Source organism: Pseudopipra pipra, chromosome 12 (assembly GCF_036250125.1).
Source record: "Pseudopipra pipra isolate bDixPip1 chromosome 12, bDixPip1.hap1, whole genome shotgun sequence".
Lineage (NCBI taxonomy): Eukaryota > Metazoa > Chordata > Aves > Passeriformes > Pipridae > Pseudopipra > Pseudopipra pipra.
In genome coordinates this window covers 17,724,369-17,749,087 of record NC_087560.1, presented here as the reverse complement: position 1 = coordinate 17,749,087, position 24,719 = coordinate 17,724,369, and the positions used below count along the sequence as shown (strand labels likewise).

Genomic DNA, 24,719 nt, shown 5'->3' with positions numbered 1-24,719 from the left:
CAGGTTATCTAATTGCTTATTTAATTATTCTTCTACAGTTACACTAAAAACTGGATAATTCTATAAATTATTTTCCCCAAACATGGGGAACAGTTTCCCTTTGTCTTTCAGTACTTCACAGCAAAGGAACCAACTCACCAAGTGCTCAGTGCCCCTAACCCTCCCTGCAGTTCTCAGCATTCTGCAGACCCAAATGTACTTTGCTCTCAGCTGAATGAAACCAGCTCTTGCATCTGAGAGCTGCTAAAACAAGATTCACTAGAATTTTCTACACTGAAAACACCAGACAATCTCCACAATCCACAATCTGTACAAGTTACAGCTCCATCACCCAGATTTTCTTACAAAGATATAAATAGGGTAATGCTGTTTAAGTTACAGCAAAACAGAACCTGTTGTGCCCTTGAGCTCTTTGCAGCAGGAACCAGAAAATTCACTGTTCCCCGAGCTCTGAGGTAGCACCTTGTGTACACTGCACCCAGAGAAGGAAACAAAACACCAGGTTAACTCCAAGCTGACTTTACACAATGGGAAAAAGAAGCTGACCTTGGGAAAAGCTGCTCTAAATGTTGCTTTCAAGACTGAAAGCGGGAAAAGGAAACAAAGAGAAGTTATAATTCAGCATTAGAGATTTTCACACAGTAATTAACAAAATGTGTGTGCACGTTTAAAAGGAGTTTCTGCCCACTGCAAACAATCCCAGCATTAGCTACAATACTTGACAACACAGTTTATGCATCCCTTTATAAATATTACTGGCAGAAGCAGGTGCTGAAGACAGATGACCACATTCTTCAAACCTCTCAGGTTTTATGTCATCAGGAATAATAAGCTTAAAAAGTTGTGGGGTTTTTTTAAACAAGATTGAAAATAAATGACAAAAGCAAAATAAGGGCTACTAAATAGCACAAAACTATCGTGCAATGAACTGCAGTAGATCTCATTTTGAAAGAGTTTTATATTCATCACAAAGCCATATGCTTGAAAACAGTGACAGGAAAAGAGCCACCTACATTCAGCCAAACCACTGACCACATGCAGTCAATAATAGGCCCAGCTATTTTCATGTACTAACCTTTTTCTCTGCCACTAAAAACAGTTCTCTAGTTCACTTTAGGTCCAAAATCCCATAAATGTTACGGTTGGCAAAGCTGGCAGAGTTTCAAAGGCATTGCTAGAATGATATGTTTCAAATCTAAGAGGAAATAAAAGTATTCTCACTTTATCCTTCATCCAAAAAACACATACTTGCCCAAAACTTCATCCTCTCTACCTTAATCTTCCAATGCATACCAGATGTAAACATCCACTTTCAACATATAGTGCCACATGTTGCCCCGACCCACAGTGAAGTTAAAGAGTAAACCAAACAACACAAAGTGCCATCATATTAAAAATATAACCCTCACATTAAAGCAATAACCCCCAGACTCTCCACTCTAGTGCTCAAAGCTCATTTGGAAGAACATGCTCAGACACTTACTAATGACACTAAATTGGTTTCCATCTCATGAAAGCAAAGGAAAACAATAAAGAGGAATAACACAAAATATAAACAGTCCATTAATAAGGTTTTTCAAGCTTTTAGTTACTAAATACTATTATCCTTGCTTTAAAAGCCTTGCAACATAAATACTGGAGGAAGCCTTGGCTAATAAACACAGTGAAAGACTTGCAAATCCCTCTCTTGCTGTCACCTCATCAAGCACAAAGATACACAAGAGGTGAACTTTGGAAAATTCCAGCAGATCTAGAAAGAAAAATGGAAAAAAAGCTGATGAGGGGACTTGCAGAGATTCCCCCCACACCTCCAAGGATAAGAAAGGGACAAGAATTACACATCACCATTAAACCCCATTGAGAAGCTCCAACTGCATTTCAATGAAATTCATAAAAGTGTAATTTAAAATTTCCATCAGCTCCAGGATTACCACCATCCCAACCAGCCCAGCAGAGCACTGAGCCCCGTGCTGGTGTCAGAAGCCAGCAGAGGATCCTCAGCAGCTTTGCTGACCCCCAGCCCCAGCTCTGGGGAGGCAGAGCCCCAACACGACGTTCCCGTGTGGGTTCACGGACCGGAGCGTTTCCCCCGTGTCCATGGATTGCTGCCATCACACAGAGCTGGGCAATTCCAGGGGCAATTCCATATGGCACCAATGTGTTCCTGGTGCACACACAGAGGGCTGACAGGCTGTAAATCCACACCCAGCCTGACCTCAGGGACACGCGGAGCCGGTGCCCTCCCGCTGCCCCCTGAGGGGAGTCTGAGGGGCACAGAGATCCTGCAGGATCTACTCGAGAACTGCCAGCCCAGGAGGAATTCATTCCATCTTTTTCATCCCTGATAACGTGCAGATTCAGAAGTGATTTCTGGAGGCTCCAAAAAGCAGCCTTTGCATTTGTGTGAGAACTTTTCCCAACGACTTGGAAAAAGGGACAAGTGAACTGTCATCTCACGTACTTGGGTTTTCAACAGAAAACTGCCCAATAGGTCTGCCCCTCCCAAAAAAAGAAACATCAGTAAAGAAACATCGGTATACCTTTTTTTTTTTCTTTTTTTTTTTAACATAAAACCTGGAAAGAATTTCAGGAAATTTCCAAAATGACTGACCTTCTAACAAAACTGACTGTGTTTGTATAAACATACCTAGAATCAAGAAAAAAAAAATCTATTTCTCATTCGGGTGGTTTAAATGCCAGTTTTTAAAATTAATTCCCCTGGTTTTACGTGAAAGAAACAAAAAAAACCATCTGGAAATAAGCAGCCTATACAACATAGAATAATTGCCAAAGGCAATTCAAACTTCCTTAATCTTTCTGGGGGTACAGGCCTCACCAGCTGCATGACCCAAAAATAACTAACAGTTTTCTCTACATTTCAAGAGTAATCCCACCTTTCCCTGATGGGCCATAAACCAGAATTTCATCCAAAGATATATGAAACACATACACAGTTGGATCTGAGTGTATGGAAGGCATGGGTTTACTTTAAATCTGAGTCTTTATATCGCAGTAAAGTTAAAAAAAGGGGGACAGGAAAGGGCTACAGACCTACCTGCATGAGAATGCACCTCAAAGCAGGATATTAAGAGAAAGCAGAGAACCTACAAGGAATGGAAAAAGGGACTGATCAGCAAAGAGAGCTCTGGCACTTGGAGGTCAGGCTGCAGAAGTTAAATGCAAACTGCCAGGAGGCCAGGAAAATGGGAACTCACAGACAGACAAAAGGTTTCTCAACCAGAAATAAAAGAGCAAGAAATGAAGAACTGGTGTCAACAAGGGGTAGAAATTAGGAGGACAAACCAAATATTAAATTAGCTTTTTGCATAATTTTTTCCTGTAAGAATAATGCTGTGTATGAGGACAGAGACAGAATACCTCATGGGAACAAGGACAAAGCACTGCAAATTACCACATCCATTACTAAAATGAAATGAGGCTGCTTAAAAAAATTTCCATCCCAGAATACTGAAAAAAAAAATGGGTTATATATCAAAATTGCAGACTCAGGCACGAGGATTCTCAATGAACAGGACATTTTCTGGGATAGCAGCCTAGGGTTGGAGAAGGAATGTAGAACCTGTGTTCAAAAAGCCCTGTTAATGCAAGCTCAGCTCTCCCCAGCATCTCATAACAACTGTTCTAAGGGGAAAGAGCAACTAGTGACTGGAAGGTAAACAGGGAGTAGAATGAATCTTTTCAAATGTAAATCATGTACTACTGGCTTACTGTCCTTTGATGAAATTTCTTGGTTACTGGTAACACACACGTATCACATCTCATGGCAAATCATTGGGATGCAGAAAATATTACTAGTGGTGGTGTTCCTCAAGGGTCTACTTTGTTCACACCTTCCATTTTGCAGCTGGGTAAAAAACAATCCTAAGTTTTGAGTTGCTGTTGCACAAGCATTTAAAGTAGTGACTAGAAAAAAATTGTCATACAGGAGGAAGAGCAAGAACTTTTAGACTTAAGTGGTAGAAATGGAAAGAAAAAAAAGAATACAAAATCAGCTTGATAAGAAGGAGCTGCAAGTCAGGGCTCTGCTTGAAACAGTGAAGAAAGAGAGAGACTAAGTCTAGTTGTTCACCACCTAAGGGCAACAAGCCATAGTTAAAATAAGACAATTTCTATATACAGATTTATATCAAGTGCAAGGAAGTATGTTAATTCCTTTTTATTACAGGCAGTAATGATGGTTTGCTGTGATCATACAAACACTCAAACACTCTGCAACCAAAGGGTTCTAACGGGAGGTGATGGATCCACCCTACAGTGCCTGTTCCAGGGCTGCAGCACTGTGTGCTAACAAATCCTTGCTGCACACCATGGAGTGATGTTTGCCAGCCCGTGGTACCCCCAGGGACACATCCATGTGAACCCTGACAAAATGGAGCTCTGTGGTGACTGGCTGTGACTGTGAACTCCGTGCACCAGAGATCCCTCCCTGCCCTGGGCTCTAAAATGGATGCTGGTTGCTCCAGGAAAGGAACAGAAGGTGCTAAAAGTGGCTCCCCTACCTCACCCTTGAAATAATGTTTTAATCAACCTCCATGAACCCGAGCACAAGATGCATTTTCCGCTCAGACCTGTAAAACCACGTGCTGATGAGTAAAAGGTGTTTGAAAAGCCTTTCACACTCACAAAGCTCACTACCTGTCCCACTAGAAAAAAATTCCAAGTCTCTACATGCCCACGAATCTGAAGTGGATACTATTATCAATTTAAAACTGGAACAGACAGGAGATACAAATTTAAATTGCTGAGAGTGTGATGGAAAAGATCTCCTTTAGATCTGCTCGGGGATGTCTCAGGAGGACTTAAAGAGACTTTAAGATGGTTAAAACAAATTAAATAGCCCATTATATATTACATTACATTTACTGTCCTACCACACAGCTCACATTTCATAGCCTATAAAAATTAAATTTTCTAGCACAAATTGACACTTAAGGTAGACCTGTGCCATCTCCAAGCAAGGAAGTTTGGCCATAACTGAAAATTGGTATCATTAGATTTAAGGACAGTGAAAGGGGCAGGCAAATTGAATCTCATTTACATTTTGACACTACTCTGTGCAGCTCTTTTTCTGTATTGTTGGTGAGAGGGCTTGAAAAATGTTCTGTTTCTCAAGTCTAATAGACCTGAAGATGATTTTCCTTGTATTTTTTCCCATAAAGGCCAATATTTCCTTAGTATTTTAAGAACAAAAAAGCAGAGGTACTGGAAGAGATCTTGTGATACTGCAACTCTTTTATGAATAACTCATTTTTACATAAGGTGCCGAATGAATTCAAACCCATAAAAATTCTATGGAAGAAAAATGCCTCTATCCCAGCTGATCAAACTTGAATCTATTAATTTTAAAGCAATACTTACAGCTGCATTTCACACAAATATTCTGGCTGGAAAGAACAGGGGAAAAAAGATTTTTCTGGGGCAGGATAGTCTTTGTGAATGACCATGGTCATGTAACACCCCTCAAAGCTGTTCCCAATTCATGGTTTCACCTACTTCAGCCATTAACTACATTGACTCTTCTCCAAAACACTTAACCAGCAGACAAAGCCCCAAACCAAGTGAAAAACACACACTTCTACTGAATATATCCAAATAGAACCTTTTTTTCCCTTCAACCCTGCTAAATGTCACACGCAAATTTAGCACCAATCCTTATTTATTTGGTGCCATCATTCACAAGCAAAGGTGAGAAAAGTGGCTCCCTGAAGTCCAATCTTGCTAAACAGTAATTTTAGGGCAGCTAAAAATGGCTGAAAATAGACATGGGGCATGAGGGTCTCATTAAGTCAAACCCTTCTAAAGGTCAGTGGTTCCCCATCTTCCACCACAATTAAACACAACTGGCAGCTGTTTGTACGTCCTGGGCCCAGCGCTCTGTGCTTCCCTCAGCACCACACAGAGAGCACAGAGCCACACTGGTTATTAGCCTGGGCTCCCTATTTCCCCTGGGGGCAGGTCTGGAATTCCATTTCTGCCCACAATTTGATGGTCTCAATGGGAACAGTTAGAACAAATCACATGATAAAAATACCAGAAATTATCATAGATGAGAAAGGTGGAAAAGGTGGGTGATAGGGAGAGAAAAAAATTGTTTATTCACAAAGGTAACTCAAGGCCATGAAATGATCAGGTTGGCTGTTTTTTTGGTTTGGTCTTGGGTTTTTTGTTTGTTTGGTTGGTTTGTTTTTTCCAGGAGACAACCTATCCTTTCATTTTGTTCTCATGTGCTCTGCCTAGAACTCGGCTGCCCCACAGCTAGGTACTGCTGCTGCACAAACAAGTTAGAGATGTGAAATATATTATTATTGTTCTATGGTTTTATTAATTGATATCCCAATTTTTTACTAGAGCAGCCAAAATGAAGTGTAAAGAGACAGAATGGTACTTTGTCAAATATATGGCATGAAAAATTCTGCCAGCACCTTACAGAAAAAGTCTCTTATTTAGGGGAGGGATGTATTTTTGTTGTTGCCTTTCCTTTGAGGAGCAGCTGTTTTCCTTTCTCTGGGTGTTCCTGGGTGGTATGAACATAAACAAATGTGACATGAATAAAGCATGAGACCTGTTATGTTCCTCTTGTTTTGTTTATGTCTGACTATCTTTACTATTCACTGTGCACTAATATGGAAAGGGGGGGAAAAAGCCTTCCAGAAAAACTTAGTGCACAAAAGACAGAGCTGCTGATTTGAACTCAAGATGCTGGACATCAGAGATGGCAACTACAGGCCAACAAACCAGTGCTCAGCTAAAACTAAGGCAAACCAAAGGAGCATCCTAAGGAGAGGTTAGGGAGAGCTCAGGAAATCACAGAGACAGGGCCAGTCCAGGCTGTAAATTCTAGGGCAGCTTTTTCCTTTCTTCTTCCAAGGAAAAACTTCAGATCAACACAAGAGTGGTCCCTCTGACAAACACAGATTAGTGGCTCCCACCCCGTTCCTACAGTGGTGTCTAAATAATCCACGCAAGGACCCATCTGTTGTGACTGTTGCTATCAACTGTTTCCAACCAACTCACAACAGACACATCCTTCTTCCTTTTCTTGAAGTTACTTAGGATTACTTTTTTTAATTCTTCTCCACTAAAAGCATAACAAAATCAAGAGGTCCAGGTTCAATTTTCATCTTTCAGTGGAAAAGTATAACATTATATCAAACCATGTTATGCCTTGATTATTGTACCACTGGGAAATACCACACAACACTCGGGTCAAATTCTGCCTTTGCAACAAAAAAAGTACAACAAACTTGTGTGGGCTGAGGGAAAGGAAAAGATTCAAAGGAAGATCTTTAGCTGGGAACCATGTTTAAGGCAGTGGAGTCACCATATTTGTTTTTTAAATGAATGCTAATGGATGGGACTGTCTGAAGTCCTATGAAAATAAGAGTTCCTCCAGGCCACTACTACAAATTGCAACAGTAATTACAGGGAGGGACTGACAAATTGTTCACAGGAAATATTCCCAATATAATAAAGGTGAAAACTATGGTGTCCAGATGTCCTTTCCTAGCAGCAGTAGCAGGAGATGCTCTTGCCCCTCCTCACTTGCCCAGCTTGGCTGGTGAGGCAGGAGCTGCTAGGAGGACATGGTTACTACTGAAAAAATGGTATAGACCAACTACTAACAGTTTTTATCTAAGATTAGCCATAAAAAAAAGACATCTGACTTCAAACAACACTAGCAATGTCCTGATTTTATAAATGTTAAGAGCAACTGCAAGCCTTGCCTTAATCAGTGACAGTTTCTGTTCAGTGTTTCAAATCAGCACAAAGCAGACAAGTAAGGCTTGCAATGACACTCCAATCCCCCCATCAAGTCAGTCTGAATTGCATTCCTTTAGCTACACAAATAAGTAGTCTTAGTTCATAAAGCTCTCAAATGTTAAATAATTACCAACTGGAGTACACTTGGTATCAAAGCCTTTCATCTCGAATGACAATTTAATGCAGATTTGGACAATGTGGCTGCAATAACATTAAGAGAACTGAAATACAGGTATCAAACTCTGTGTGTGTGACATGAACCACAGGAAGGTTAATCCCACGTCATACCTCCAGTTCCACACATTCTCTTTACAGGCTTTTTCCATTTAGATTTAGTGTCAGTAAATGATGCATTTTATTGTGCCTCAATTCATTCAACAGACCAGCTGAGTGAAAACAAGGATGTCAGTAACAAGGAGTAATTTAACTCTGTCACAATGGTATGGAAAAAAGAAAATTATACTTGGTCAACAAGGTCAAAATGGAAATTGATACACTATAAAATTCTTCTATTGCACAATACTAACAGTTTGTGTTTGTTCACTTGCAAAGACTGGATGACTTTGTTCTCCAAGCTCCCCTGAGCACTCAATCCCTAATACTAAATTGCATTTGCTTAATGCACAAGTAAAATCAACTACCTGTTAATACAGCTAATCACTGCACACAGGTTAGAGAGAGCTTAGGGAAAGAAAAAACCCCAAAGGAAACCAAAGAGACAAAAGTACCTTCTTAGATAACTTTATAAATAAAGACTTGAGTTTAAGGGGAAAACAAGTTAACTTTTAACACCCAATCCTAAAAGCTGCAAAAACTAAGATTCAAGAGCTAATTGTTTCCTATCACAAAAGTTAATCTGGTGTAAGAAAGATCTCAAAAATTAGGAATTACTAAGAGGTTTTACATTAAAAATGACTAGCAAATTATTTTAGTTTAGTTAACGGGTAATTATCTTCTGAAAACTAACCAGCTCAATAGGCTCTATGAACTAACAACTACTGAATTTCATGAGCAAGTCTGCAACCACGTGCTGGCAAACACACACTATTTTACTAACCTTGGTATGGTGGTGAATGATACAGTGAACCAGAGTTTTCACCATTTCTTTATTTATTTTAAAACAATGTCAGTAAAGGCAGTAAACATGGACATAATCCCCCTGAAAAGCTGGTTTTGCTTGTATGGCTTACTTGAGCTTGGCTTAGGACCCTCCCAAAATAAGTCAGTGCAGCAAAGCCAAGTTAAAGCCCTTTGGCAGCAGAGAACACTGAAATCAGTAAGGCCCTTCTAAGGTACACCTGGACTTTGCAAAGCAGTTACTACACACATTTACAAACTGATGAGAAATGTCAGAGAAAAAAGAGCTGCAGTTTAATATCCTTTCAAAGCTGAGGTTCTCTGAACGCCTGACTAAACACCACTGAACAGATTGTGGGTATTAAAGAAGTTCTCATACTACAGAAACACAAACACCATCTGTAGATGAAACATCTCTCTCAAAATACATCCACAGCTCTGGAGGTTTAGTCTCAGCCTTATCAATACACATCTGTCTTCACCCATGTGAACAGCTCTTGGCAAACGTTTACGAGAGACACCCTTAAAACTCCCTTTAAGTTCAGTTTTACTTTTGGGTAACAGCTCTAAACCAAAGACTTTTACAAGTATTTTAAAGAGCAGCTGTTTTGAAGTTGCAGAAGTGAGGTTCATATATCTCACATGTGGAATCAGGAAAGCCTTATCTTTACTATCAGATCATCAACAGAAGAATTCAGTGCCGGCAGATGAGTTACAAACCAACTTTTTCTGCAACTCCTTCACTCAGGGAGCCAGTGTGATATGAGGCACTGGATGATTATTTGAGGTTAATTTCTGGGAATATGCCCTCAATAAGAAGTGATGGTTTTTGTAAGAACAGTCAAAGGGGAAGAGCCTTACTAGAAGTCCAGCATCCCTGCTCTCCCCCCTGCAGACAGGCTGATACTCGCATTGTGCAACAAGGAGAACCCGCCTCCTGACGGCCCCAGGGGGTGTTGGGGTTGCTCAGAACGTGACTCCTGCCAGCCCTCACACGGAAAAACCCTTGGATCAAATTCCAAAGAAGAGGCTTTGCTGTGCTCTCAACAGAGGATTCAGTATGTTGAGGGAAGAAGTTTCAAAAGAAGGGGAACGACACCTTAAAAGAAGTTACAGCAACTTCCGTGAATTTTGTTTTGCTGCAGATTTTTTATAATACAAAAATAAAGTGAAAAGATCCTAAAGATTCCTTTTTGGATTATTTTGGTGGGGTTTTTTTAAGCAAAAAAACCCTCCCCACAATATCTTAGCATATATCCAAGCATTCCATCACAATAAACACAAGGGTGATTACATGAACTTCCAGCAGTCCTGCTGACAGCTGTCCAGCAAACCAGGCAGACAAGCAATGAACCATCACACCTTCTCATTTATGAAGATTATTAAAGGTGACACAAGCAATTTTGGGGATGGAAGGGGATTTGCCAGAGCTATGAACACAGTAGTGATCTATAGAGCTTTAGAGCCCACGCAGATAATAAGAAATGTTAGGTTTTATAGTCTTCATGGATTTCCAGATACATTTATATAATTAAAACCTTCCAACACTCCCAAGCAAGAAAACACCACAGAATTGCATCCCTACAGAATTAAATTCCTGGTAATCTGCTTTTCTACATCTTAGATTCAACTCCAGAGGAATAAGGTTGACCAAAAGCAACCAGAGACCCTCCACTTCTCTTTTCTCCCCTCTGCAGCCAATAAACCTGCATAAAACAAACACCACAAATGGAATAATGACTGAATGCAAACACAACTGTGGCCACTTCCACAGTGATTTTTTTCCTGTAGTACATAACTGTGTCACAACAAGTCCTCTCCATAAACCTCAAACCCTAGTTTTCAAACAATCAAAACATAAACCCCAAATAATTCTATTTGACCTTCATTATTTAGGTCTGTGTGCCAGGTCTAATCAGCTCTCACGAGCACATTCCACTTCTTAAAAACAGACTGTAGAAATACATTTCACAAACTAAAAGGAACAGAATGCATTGTTTTGATGCTACAGCCTGAAGCCCTTTATCTGAGTTTCATCAAAGTATACCCTACCACTGATCAAAGCAGCAATGACAACTTAATGTTCTTTAAAGTTATATATTGCTGCATAAACTTCCCACTTTTGTCTCGTGGCCTCCAGCTCCACTTGTCATTGGGAGTCTATTCAAAGGTCAGGAGACTTTCCAAAGCCCTCAGTTCCCAAGTGGCAGCTCCAACACTGGCAGGAGTTGGGAGTGGAGCAGGGGGGATAATTCCATCAGGGCTCTGTTCTCGAACACCCCAGAAACTTCAGGTTGTCATTTCTTCTGGCAGATGTTTGAATGACTACTTGGTATGTTACTCTATGAACTATTTTTATGTGATAGCAGCACTTCCACATTCCCCTTTTACTCACTTTATCATCATCTAAAGACCATTTCTCAGTCTACTACTAAAATCAGTATTTAATTTTAAGATCCTTTCAATTTATTATTTTCCATATGCCACGTGACTGCCTTTTAAAAGCAAAGTTTGGAAGTTACTTGGACATGCAAGACTCTTCCTTTAGAAAAAGTCTGTATTTTAACAATTCACTGAGAAATCTCAAATTCAGTTTACTAGAAAAATGTTATGCAATTTTATGTTTAATGAACTGTGTGGAAATGAGTTGTACTTGGGACTCCTTATTTAATAAAAAGGCATAAAAATGCACCATGACTACCACATTTCTACAGTTATATTTAAGACATTTAAGACCTCCACCATCTCAGTTTTAACCTTCAGATGAATGTTTGTCAAAGCACTCTAAACATCTTCAGAATTCCTGTCTACCCCCCCCAAACAACAGGAAAACCCCTGGAGAAACAGGGCTTACAGTCAGGAGAGAAATCAAGGACTGCCCAGCAGAAGAATGAGCCGGGATTAGAGAGGCAGCACCAAATCCCTCAACAATAGAGAATCCAGTTCAATCTGCTCCCATCCCCTCAGGAATGCAGGAATCATCCAAGTACCCTCCATTAGAAGCAGCTCCAAGCCCTTTATCTCCTATCTAAGAGCCTGGAGGGGAACAGCTATGGGGGAAAGCCCATGGCCCAGAGTTCAGCAAACAGCCTTGTCCCTACAAGGATTTCCAGAAGCACGGCAAAGCCAGGAGCACAACAGGCTTGGGAGCACCACTGGGAATAACTGGCTGGGCTCTTCCTGCTGCATCCTGATTTCACCTACACCTCACCAGGTTTCTCAGGAACTCCTCTTCAAAGGAGGAAAGGAACCGGGAGGGACCGGAGGGGGTAATTCTTCGAGTTTGGTGCCTGGAAACTTTCACTAGGATTTCACAGGGAGCAGTAGGGAACAAGTGGCAACATTGGCCCGGTCTCAGAATCCAGTTTCAAAACTAAAAACACTGGGATTAGGAATTGAGAATAAAAAAACTGGGCAACAGGTCACAGGCAGCCTGGCACAGACAGTCTGACCCTCTACCACAACGTTCATTCTACAATGTCACTCTGGCTAAAATTTGGTGGCCAGTAAGGGTTCTATACAAAAAGGGAATCTTTACAGGTCAGAATTCCAGCAAAACCAGGATGGTCTCAGACAGTGATGGACAGCACCCTGCTCCCAGACACTCCTGGATCTGTTAAAGAACTCAGGAATTACATCAGCACACTGCTCGTGTTTAAATACAGTCAAAACTCAATCAGGCACAGATTTTTTTTCATGTTAAAGCATCACCAAAACTAGAGGCTTTAAAAAAAGGTGTGAGTGATACAAAATCATTATCATTTTGCCAATATGTAAGAAATAAGAAAAACACTGAAATCAGTACAGTTACGTTACAATTTTGAGCCATCTTTAAATATTATAAAACTAATGAGAAAACTCAAACAGTTTGTGCTACAATAGGATTTTAGCCATCAATTTACTGTTGTGAAGCCTCAGTCCCAGGTTCAGTCTGTCCCTGATTTGTTTTCCTGATATGTGATGACCACAGAAGTTAAAATCTGCTTTATAAAACCGCACGTACTTGGAAATACAACGCATTGAACCAATTTAACTTTTTTTTTAACTAAAAACATGCTCATTAAAGGAGCTTAATTTCCAAATACTTTTTTTCAGTGATTGGGCTAAATTAGAATAGCAAATTTTAAGATGGGAATTTTCTAGTCCAATAAGCCTGGGACACAAAGCAAGATCTGAATCTGTAATTTAAATGCTGCAGTGAAAGACACTGATGGCTTCTTCCAACTGGTTCCTATTAGTCTGCAGATTAATGAATTACAACACATACATGCTCAGCACATGCATTGCTGAGGACCTGCTGTGAGAGCCCAGAATGAGCAATACCACAGGCCATTGTTGAAAGAGATACTTTTGTTGGGTTTTTTCATTTCCTAACGTCATTTCTGCTACATTTACGGGAAATATTTCAGTTCCAGTGAGCCCAACAGACCATCTGGAAGAAGTGTTGGAACAAAAGCATATATTGGAACAACATTTTAAGCATAAAATATAGGTCTAGAATTTTTCTGACTGTATGTTTATACTATATTTGTTACCAGCATCCAGTGACATTATGAACCTTCCATGGTATATTGAAAAAATGTTGCATGACAGCAACAAAGAGGCTTTTAAAAACCCCTCAACAGGGGGGGAAGTGGAAGAAAAATAAAGGGGCAAGCAGACAAAGAGAGAATAGTGAGCAGCTCTGTGCACAGATGACTCATTCTGACACACTACACAGGTGAGGGGACACAGGAAAAACTTCAGTTAACAAAAATTTCCAGGAATTTAGTGGAATTTTTTTATCCTCTGTCTTCACTTCCCTCCTCATAAATTCAAAGCACTCAGAAGTACTAGTGGTCCTCCTGAGATTTTAACCCAAACCAAATGTTTGAGCGAGGCAGACTGTTAGAAAATCTCACGCACCCAAGCTCCTCTCATTCCCCCGGCCCCGCTGGGCTGGCACACGCAGGGAAGCTCCTCCAGAAGGAATATCAACTGTACAGGGCCTGTACTGCCCTGGCCTTTGCTCACCTCCACTCAGGTCATCAAGTCCAATCCCAACCATTGCCATGTTGGTCCTGACTCCTCTCTGCTGTAATTTCATAGGGGAAATTTGTCCTATAAAAAACTCAGTCCTTCCAGGCTGCCTGGATTGGAGTTTAGACAAGAGCAAAACATTTAAAAACTTTTCCTCCTAGAAATCCAAAGAATGTCTTAAGAGATACTATCAGGTATTTTTATTGTGTTTCTGCATTAACACAGTGTAATTACTGAGCCTTACTAATCCTGCAGTGAAAAACACAATTCAGTAAGAGGCAAGTGTGGGGAAGTTTGGCATCAATTTAGGTAAAAAAAATAATAATTAGCTGTTGCTGAACCTAAGAGGTAATGTAAACCTTAGTGTGCTGACTCCTGAGTTTATACAGTAAATTGACGCTAGAAATTAATTATTAAACAACACATATTTTACAGATCTGTACAAATAAAACCTTATTTTTAATAATTAGGCATCAACTACTTCAAGGAAAACAACATATTATTATAATAATTAACATATTTTTATTTAGGAGTCCATGCTGCTTTAAATAGTCACATATTTCCAGAGTGCAAAGCTCATGTAACCTAATCTGTGTTTTCCTCAAATCCCCACAAGTCCATTTACTCAAAAACACCACGCTCCTGGATGGGTGCCTGGAGAGCCAAACCTGGCCCGCCGTGCATATTTTTATCCGTGTTACTAAATTAGGAAAGCAGAGTGGACTAAGGTTATGCCAACTTGGAAAAAAAGAACAGGGTCTGCATCAGTTTGTGCTTTTGCTTTTAAAGTCACAACCATCGTAAAAAAAAAATAAATCTGAACTTTATTATGTATCTAAGTGATCTCCCCTGATCAGAGACGGTAATAAAGGCAGAAGGGAAATCTGGGGGGAGCAGGCAAGAAACAAGGATCTGCTCCCCTCCATTTTGAAGGCTCTAAATCAAAATGTGGAACACAAGTTTAACAAAATGAGTTCGGACTACATATTTTCATGCCAGGGTCTAGAGCAGGAACAGAATTATTGGCATGCTGTGCCCATGATCAGTGGAAATCTACTGTGAAAAGGAGGGAGGGAAGAAGTCGTGTTTATATGCCCTTAATTAAGATTTATTGAAATCCTTTCTATTGAGCTCTATTCAGAATTACTAAGTTGGGCATTCAAGAAGTCTTTACCAGTGAAATGCTGGTATGAATAGTAAATACAGATATTGTACTTTACAGCAACATTAAAAAAGTGAGAGAAATGAATATGCAGTTTTCATGTCTGAAAGCTTCTCTTGCCCCTCAATCAGTAAAGCAAATTCCAAAGCTTTGCAATAATCACTCAACATTCCAAGAGTTACTGTATAAACAAAGCAGCAATCAACAATTATCATTTGATTTATAATTTTAATAACAACTGCACCTTTCTTGACACTACCACTGCAGTTACCTATGCATGAGAAAATTATCTAGGATTTATCTGGAAGTTATATATTTCAAAATTCATGTTCCTGGACTCTTCCAGCCTTCTGGAAGCTCAAGTTGTTTCAGTTACAAAGGCTCACTGATCTTACCGCCATTAATTTCCTATTAACTTGGAGGGTTATTCATTATGGAGAGATAATTATTAATTTCCTAATAATGGGTGGAGAGACTCAATCCTCCCCAATATTAAACATGATCAGTCTCAAAAAGGTGTGGTCTTAACAAATGGAATGGGAACACCCAGGTTCTATTTCTGGCTAACACTGACTCCTGCTGTGGCCTGGAGCAAATCACTGCTGTTAAAAACACTTTTTTCCACTCTGTAAAATGAGGATAACACTCCCTTATCAGCTTCACAGGATCTTTCTCAAATGCTTTGAAGATGAAGTTTTATAAGCCTACAAATGTATTTTAATGAGTCTTGAACTGACTGTATTTCTAAAACAATTTGCCTTAAAAAGGGAAAGGATTTGAGGAGAAACCCAAGGAAGAGTCCATGTGCTGTTACCCCCCTGCCACTGCTGAAGTTTGCACTTTAAAACACCAAAGGCAGGAGAAGACATTTCCCTTCAGACTCTACCTCAAGGAAGCAAAATGGCAACAAGTGGCTGGAAGATGCCGAATTCTCAGGAACAGCACAGGAGCTGAAATGGAAGCCCCACATTCCCTCGGGGGCACTCCCTGAACCTGCCTTTGATTCTCAGAGCTGACCCCCTTCAGCAGCTGCTGCCCCTCCACCAGCAGAACGATCCAAGAACCACCACCCCACACTTGACATCAAAGTTTTACATAATTTGACCACTTTTTGGTTTTTTTGCTTGATCAATGCACTCAACTCTTGTTTTTCAAAGTTCCCTGACAGCAAACACAAAGGGAACTTTGCTCCAGTCCATGTAAAGACAACTGCTGATTTTTTTCCCTGCCCTTCTTAAAGGGAATTTTGCCAAAAGATGGGCTGGGACCATAAACCATACCCTCTTCTTTAATTACTTAGCTTTTGCTCTTGACTTGGCAAAACATGAAGCTTTTCATTTTAGTAAATCTATAATTAACTCCAGCATGTGCTGAGTAAACATAACCTCATTTTTAATTAAATCTCAGAACAAGATGCTACAACTTGCCATTTCTAAGGAGAAGTACCTCTCGAGTAACGTGCAATAAAAAGAAAATCTAATCCTCGTCAAATAAGAAACTTAAGTGCAAATTTGAGCATAACCCACCCCCTTTTAAGCCATCTGTTCTCCAAACGTGCACTCACCAACTACAAGACCAAAATGTGAACCTGAGGAGCCCCCTCTGCACATCAAAAGTTTCCAAGTCAAAGCAAATCTAAACAGTAACACAGCAAAACTGAGATAACCTTGACTCTGGGGCTCCTCAAGAATAATTTTTATAGTACATCTCACTGGATTTTTTTCTTTTTTCTATGCAAATGATGCCGTGGTTCCCACATAAAGAGAAAATAAATATCATTTCTCAAGAATGAAAGGAGATGAAATATCATATGCATTATAAGCATCAGAAACAAAGGGGAGCTTTCTAATTAATCATTCGTGAGAAGATTCAGAAAATTTACTTCTGACAGCACATTCATATAGGGTAACTCTACAATTCTAAATTAAAATGAAATATCAATTCACTGAATAAAAGGAGAAATCTCTAAAAAAAGTTAAGCTACTGTGAAAACACAATGTCAACTCTAAGTCAAGCTTACACATGAACTAATGAAATAATATGAAGCAACCATCTTTTGTTTATGCTGATTTTTTTCTGTAAGATCTCTGCTGTTACACATTTCCAAATGGCCCTCAAGAATTTAGATTATTCGAGTGTTAAATAGTAGAAAACTTCACAAAGCTTGACTTCATGTTCAAGAATTACATATACCAGAGCCAAATAAACAAACCAAGAGACTGTTAAAGACAGAAGCTACAAGATTTACAAAAAAAAATGTGCATTTAAATGACAACAAGTCCTCAGGAGAACTTTGTAACATTAAATCTCATATTACTTCTCTGCAACTCTTTTAATCAGCTCTCCTTTGAAAGGCAGAACCTCTCAGGGACTGTGATTACCAGAGAATCTTAGACACTGATGACTCTCCATTAGGCAGAAGCTGGTCCACTCATTAAAGCATATTCAAATCATGACATTAAGAGAATTTTACACGGCATTTTCTTCCCCAGCTATTTTATGTTATATTTCAATTTCAACACGCTTGTTTTGGACAAATTTTTCCCTTTAGTTCTCCTCAATTCAGCTGAGTCATCTCAATTCAGCAGCTCCCATAAGCACTGAGGCTGCTGATGGAAGCCCCAAGTTTTAAACTCAGAGCCCTGAGGCCAAAGCACAGGATCTTACCCAGGGTAACCAAAGCACAGGATCTTACCCAGGGTAACCAAAGCACAGGATCTTACCCAGGGTAACCAAAGCACAGGATCTTACCCAGGGTAACCAAAGCACAGGATCTTACCCAGGGTAACCAAAGCACAGGATCTTACCCAGGGTAACCAAAGCACAGGATCTTACCCAGGGTAACCAAAGCACAGGATCTTACCCAGGGTAACCAAAGCACAGGATCTTACCCAGGGTAACCAAAGCACAGGATCTTACCCAGGGTAACCAAAGCACAGGATCTTACCCAGGGTAACCCCACTGGCAGTGTTTGCTGAGCACAAAGGAAGGATCAGCACTGACACCACACAGAAAGGGCTTTCTCACCTCCAAGGGACACAATTCCCTGCGGCACCTAATCCCAGATTTCCCCCTCATCAGTCCTGTATTCCCTGATTTCTTCAGGAAACTAAAACTTATGGATTCACACTGGCTGCACGGATCTTTATCGTTCTCCCCCATCCCCTCCCATAAAATCACTTTTTAAAACTCGTCGGACAATTGTGACCAAAGCCTGACAAAAGCAGAGTGCTCTTTGTTATTAAACTCTCACAAGTTTTGTGGAAACAGGGACTTAAGAGACTAAAATCTTGCCCATCACATGGAAGTTAAACCACAGCCCCACCTCTACCGGAGCCTGAACAATGTCCACAATCAGACCAGAGGCTTAAATCGAAATCTTAAATGCTACTCCTTCAATTATTTTAAAAATTGGTTTCTACAAGGCAAATCTTAAATACTGATGAATGAATGTTAAGAGCACAACTGTGGAGTAAAACAATAAAAAATGGATAATGAATCAACATATGCTATTAATTGCATTGTTTCTTGCAGCTCTTAATCACAATTAAAGGAAGACGCAACAGAGTATCATTCTTAAAAATTAAAATGCAATAGAACAGTGGGAGTGTTCAAACATTTAATGACAAACATTTACCATCCAACTGTTCTGCAGTTGTGCTGAAGACATTTTTAGCAATTGGTTTAGGATGTTACTAAGAGTATCCCCCTAGATATCCATGGAATTTCTAAAAAACTGAGGGTATTTGTAAGACCAGACAATGGGCATGGAGATCCAACAGGAATGACAGGGCAACCACCCTAAAATAACTTCCATAAATGAGTGTCATTTAAACCCCAAAGCTATTTTTAGTGCACATCTTTACATTCCACACAAGCTGCACTAGCAGAAGCTAAATTATATCTTAAATGGTTACTTATTATAAATTAAGAGCCATTAGGAGCTGTCTTTCCCTAGGAATGCACTGCAGTGCAGGATCTGCTGTAAGGAAAGCAGTGAACACACAGTGAAATGATGCACTGCAGAGAAATCCCATCCCACCCCAGTTAATCCTGTTAACTTTGCCAGCTCTCCTGACAGAACATTATTTAACACTATTATGAAGATTCATGCTACCAGTATAATTAAGGATAAAACAATTCATCATAACTTACCATCTTGCTCTACTTTTGCAATTGTTGAACATATGTGTTACTTTGAAACTCAGAATTTATTTTTTTAAACAAAGTCTTTGAAATCTCAATTCCACAAACAACAACTGTGAAAACATGCTTGGAAGCCCTCTTTGGGAATTGTTATGTTTAGGAAACACTCAATGCAGCAGATTAACTCTCCAGAGGGCAAACTATTCAGTGTAAGTGAAAGGCTAATCCTGCTCAGGCTGGTGGCACTGGAGCTGTGTGACATCCCGTCACAGTGACAGTGACAGGATTAGTTCTGACAGCAGCTCTGGCACGTGGGACTCCCCCAGCAAACACAGAGACACCACTGGCTCCTCCAACTCAACACTTGGATTATTCCTAAGCAGGCAAATTTTCCATGCACACAAAACCAAACACACTTAGGGACAATGCCCAGCACCAAATTTTGTACAGACTTCAGGAGAAGTGAAAAGCAGCAAAGCCTCAGCTGATACCAGTTCCTAATCAAATGTGGTAGACTCCAAATCAACTCTTCAGTAATGTAAATTATCTTTTTGAAAGTCTTTTTTGGAACCTTTTTAAGTTAATGTGTGAAGTTTTGCAGCAAATGTGTCACTTTCTCTTTGAACAAGTCTTTCTTTCATGGTACAGCACCATAAGGTAAATTATCTTTGAGGAACATAAAGCACACTCAAGTCACTCCTTTCTTTTGAATGTAGGACATCTGAAAATTGATGGAAATTTTACTGGCCTTGGGTCATAATGTTTAACAGGTTTATCTAATTTCATTCCAGAGCATTTACATAGTCATATACATTTTTTTCTTTCTGATCATAAACATTCTTTTGACTTTTCCAGGCTTAATAAGAAAAGTCAAAGAAAGGACAGTGAGATTTCTGCACCCAAAACTTCAAGGAGCATTTGCAATATATTTCTTGAGAATAAACAATGTGAACTTACAAACACATGAAGGTCACATTGAGAAGTTAGTTAAAATCAGAGCCAAAAGCTAATCCTGTTAGATTAAGTTAGACCAGGCTTTTGAAATCATAGCCTTAGATTTTTATCATCTCTGAAGAGCAGAAAATGCAAATACACCAGAGAAAAACTAAAAAATAAAATTAAAAAATATTTGAGAATCACCATCATCTTATCTGAAAATATATAAGGTTGATGGAAGATAATGTTACATCTGCTTATCAAAGGATTTAGAAGGCAAAAAAAAATCATTCAAAATCTGCCTATGGCCAACTTTTTCTGACTTTGTGTCACATTTACTTTGAATAAATTTTGCTTTTGTACTATAAACTAGCAAGACAAACATTTGTTATCTACTGTCACAATGAGATAGAACTGCCACAGGCAAACCTACCAGACATGTGTCTTTTTAGAAAATACGAGAGCAGGGCTGTTGGGCGAAAAGAAAGGAAGGAAGGACTGGAATGTTGTATATTATGGAAAATTGGAAGAAACATCATTGTATCATAATGACAGTTGTCATTGGCATTTTGTGTCTTCTCAGGGAAGTTCAATATTTTCTTGATACGATGGCAAAGGCTGTTAAATAAATACGTTTTTCCCACTTCAGCAGCATTTTCCAGGACTCTACAGAGAGCACATTTCCAGTGTCCATCCCTGCCCAGCCCTTCAGTGCAAGTCGTACCAACTGTAAAGTGCTAACACACCCAGAGCACCTGGCCAATGAAGCTGAAATGACTCTGTCACTGCTGTGAGCCCTCAGCCATCACTCACCTGCAGGCAAATACTTGAGCTGGTTGTTGGCCAGGCGGAGGTGCCGCAGGGACCTGAGGCGGCCGATCTCCGGACACACGATTTCCAGGGCATTGTCACTGAGGTCCAGAAACTGCAGCTTAACCAGGGAGCCAATGGCTTGTGAGAGAACACATTAAAACATGAATGGGACCCAAAAGAAACGTTAAAACCCTAACAGGGCTGTCAGAGGATAAGAAGCCCCAGTACCCTATGTCTGAGCCCAGTGAGAGGTGTTAAAAGTCGGTCTCACAACCCAACGACATCAATTGTGGAAATGTTTATCTTGCTAACAAATAGTTCTGCTGGCAGTGAGACAGGGGGTAACAAATACAGAACACTTTCTAGATTTTCCTCAGACAATTCTGCTCTGAAATAACTTTCCCCACTCCTCTGCTCTGAGTCTGTGCAATTTATATACCCAGAGTTTAACTTCCTCTACTTGGGCACATAACTCTGCAGTTACTAAGAAAAACTACCACAAGTTCTTGCTCCTTTAGGTTACAAATCTGTCACGATCTAAACCAGCAGAGCATTGTGTGGTAACTGCCTGAAAGCAGCAGACACTCTGGATTTCTGTTCTGCAGATGAGTGCCATTTAGCCTTTTCACTTTCTGCAATTAGAACTGGAGCAAACAGCATTTAGGTGCATTTGAGGATCATTTAAAGATTTTAACATAGCAGTAACAAGGATATTATCGACTAAGAGCTATGCTGGTATATTTTGTATGAAAATCTTTAATGTTTTATGGGAAAATAAAGGAAAAATAGGCCCCTTCAAAGAAGAAAAATGAATGTTTTATGATTCCTGCCACTTATCGTGAGCTGGTAGATTACTTACCTTCAGGTACAACAACTATGTTATTTGAATGGAGGTACCTGGGGGGAGGAGAAAAAAGCAGAGGACACCACCTGTTACCCTGGAGGACTTCTGCTGCATAATCAGTTTGCAAAATATCCAATTTCAGATTGAAAGAACCCCCTCAAAGCCATTCCTCCCTATTAGCACAAAAGCTGTGGAAACTGTATAAAATGGCAATGGACAGGTACTTAAGCCTCACTCAGACTATTCAATGATTAACATAAAGGAAAATTACATACAATTATGTAAAACAAACCACTCACAGTTACAATAATAATGGGCTTTAGTTTGAGAGTCACAAGAGGAAAACAAAATGGAAAGAGAATAAACCAGACAGAAGAGCCAGAGTGAACCACACTTGATCACCAGGTTATTTGGTGCTAAATGCCAGCCAAGAAAAGGAAAAAGCCCACACCCACCCAAATTACACAATTACAAACACTTTCCCTGCACATGAACTCTCCCACCTTTAAAGACTGAAGAAACAAGCACATTATATACTCACTGCAAGGGAGTTTTTCAAACTTAAAGTACATTTTTCAACAGAAAACCCCAATCTGACACATGGATATTTATGTAGTTACAGAGGGTGGCCAGATCCCTGACTAAGAATATTCAGCACCCTCTGATGGAGCACTTCCAGTACTACTGGTAGCACAAAACCTCATCTTAGACTTTACACGTGTCAGTCTTTAATCATCACTGCTGCAAATAAACAATTGGATCTTGGAGAAAACAACAGTACCCAAATTGTCCAGTATTGATATTGAATTGTAAGGGAATACTGAGCACTCCATGTCCAATTGCTTAGGTGCACATGGAATTATTTGCACAGTGTAATTTTTTTCCCACTCTATTCCACAAGCATTTCCTAAAGCAGGAGCCTGTCTTTTCAGGGATACAGAGACAGAACAAGAAAAATGACATATGAACATTTCAACTGCATTGAGCATCTGAACCTTCTCTCTTTCTTTAAAAATTGCAGATATTTGCTAACAATTTAACAAGCATAAGAATAGCAGATATGCTTGTAGAAATGCTGAGATATAACCTGGGGATGAGAATTCTCCTACTGATTTTAGCTGCAGCTCCTGAAAATATTTGTGAACTATTTCACTCAACCTAAAAAAGTACATATTATGAGGATCTACAGCTGGTATTCCAGCATGAGGGCATGATAGACAAAGAAACACAGTGAAATTACTAAGGATGTAATTTTTAGGAAAATAAAAATCGGTTAAGTTTGCCTTTCAAAACTGAAAGCTACTGTAACAAATTATTCTTTATAAATAAATCTTTATCTTGTGGTCTCTTCTCTGTCAACAAAACATCTCTTGTTGTCTGATCAAAAATTGACTTGCCCAATTAGAGCTACACAAACCACAGGTCCACTGCAGCTCTCTCTGGACCACCAGAGTGTGTGGGGTAGTGGTGGTGCAACTGAGCTCTCTGAACACCAAATAATTAGGTTTGACTCCTACAAATCAGTGTTTGTAAGACATTATTTTTAGCTGTAATTTAGACGGGTTTTCCTAAAGGCACCATCAACTGACACTGAGACTTCCTGATGCCCTGTGGCAAATCGTTACATCAAATACAACAATATTTATTTTACTGCTTGAGAGCATAAACACACTCTCAAGACTGGGGCATGATGAGGCAGGACTGGCTCTTCAGCAAGTTGGAGGCTGCAGTGACCTACAAACCAGTTCCATTACTCTGTGGCCACGTGCAGCAGGAAGGTGGGGCTTCAGGGCCACATGGAGATGACAAGATCAGACAGCTGAGGGCATTGACTCCTCACAGAAACACCTCCTGTTTGCAGCTCTCCATTAAACAAACAGGATCAATGCTCCAGCAGTTCCACCGCTGAAACTGAGCCAAAGGAGTCAAAAGGGGAAAAGAGGACGTTCTTTTTAACCCCCCACTGCCAACCCTGTCACACAGGGAAATCACAACCTTGTAAAAAGGAGAAGGAATAAAACATTGTCTCAGGGGCTCACAAATTAATTGTCAAAATAATACAGTTTGTGGGACATCCATTTTTTGGACATGACTGGATAAACTGCTCTGCCTACAGCAATCATCATTCCATAGCTCCTTCCCCGACATGCTCATCCCTGCTCCTATTTGACAATCTGGGACTTGGATCCAAAAAAACTTATTACTACAATCAGCAAGACTGAGATCACAAAACCCCAGGGAGCTGGGGTGGGAAGGAGCAACTAGGGATGGGCTGGAGGCAGTAACCTGTTCCTCTGGCTCTGTCACAGCCCTCTGACCACTGCACTGGGAGGTTCCAGCGTGACAACAGGATTTATTCCCTCAGCAGTACAGACATTTGTATAAAGGTTCTTGTTATGCAATAAACAAGTTAAAAAAAATTTCAAAAAGGACTAATACCTCCTAAAATGACCCCTTCTTGCCCTTCAAGAAAACCCTTCACACTTTAGATGCAGCTTATGTGCAATTAATACATTCTAGATTTTAACACAGGATGGATCAGCATAATAAAAATATATTAGAAGTCCTACATAAACTCACAATTCCACGAGGTTTGGAAGCTTCTGTGCAAGGTTTTCTGGCTGAAAGAGAGTTAGAGATTTTTTTAGGTTTCAAAACAAGGAACAAGACACATATATTGTGTACCCAGGTCATTTTAATAACCACACTAAAACATGTCAGCAGGAAAAATGGCAACAAGGCGCCTCTATCCAACACCCTGTTTCCACACCCCCAAACACTCTCCATCAGGGCAATCTGGGTTGTGTCAAGGGTGAGCAATTCACTACTGAAACAAAGCTGCAGTCTAGAGGTGACATTAATATGGTCCCCAACAAAATGGGAGTCAGATTTCTGAGGCTGCAAAGATGGATTACCAAAATCTTACTTTTGAAAATATAT

At 39.9% G+C, this 24,719-nt stretch overlaps 1 protein-coding gene across 5 annotated transcripts in view; it reads right to left on the bottom strand.

Annotated features, from left to right (window-relative positions):
* The window catches only part of LRRC28 (leucine rich repeat containing 28), a 51,012-nt gene that overhangs the window by 20,003 nt on the left and 6,290 nt on the right, over positions 1–24,719 (bottom strand). For 2 of the 5 annotated variants that reach the window (XM_064669145.1, XM_064669144.1), the window contains 3 exons: positions 24,360–24,400; positions 21,795–21,832; positions 20,936–21,073 (listed from right to left, as the gene is read on the bottom strand). In XM_064669145.1, coding sequence (XP_064525215.1) covers positions 20,936–21,073; positions 21,795–21,832; positions 24,360–24,400 — 217 coding nt within the window. Of the gene's footprint in view, positions 1–3,055; positions 3,105–20,935; positions 21,074–21,794; positions 21,833–24,349; positions 24,401–24,719 lie in introns of those variants that run through there. The other 3 variants (XM_064669147.1, XM_064669148.1, XM_064669146.1) reach the window with 3 other exon arrangements.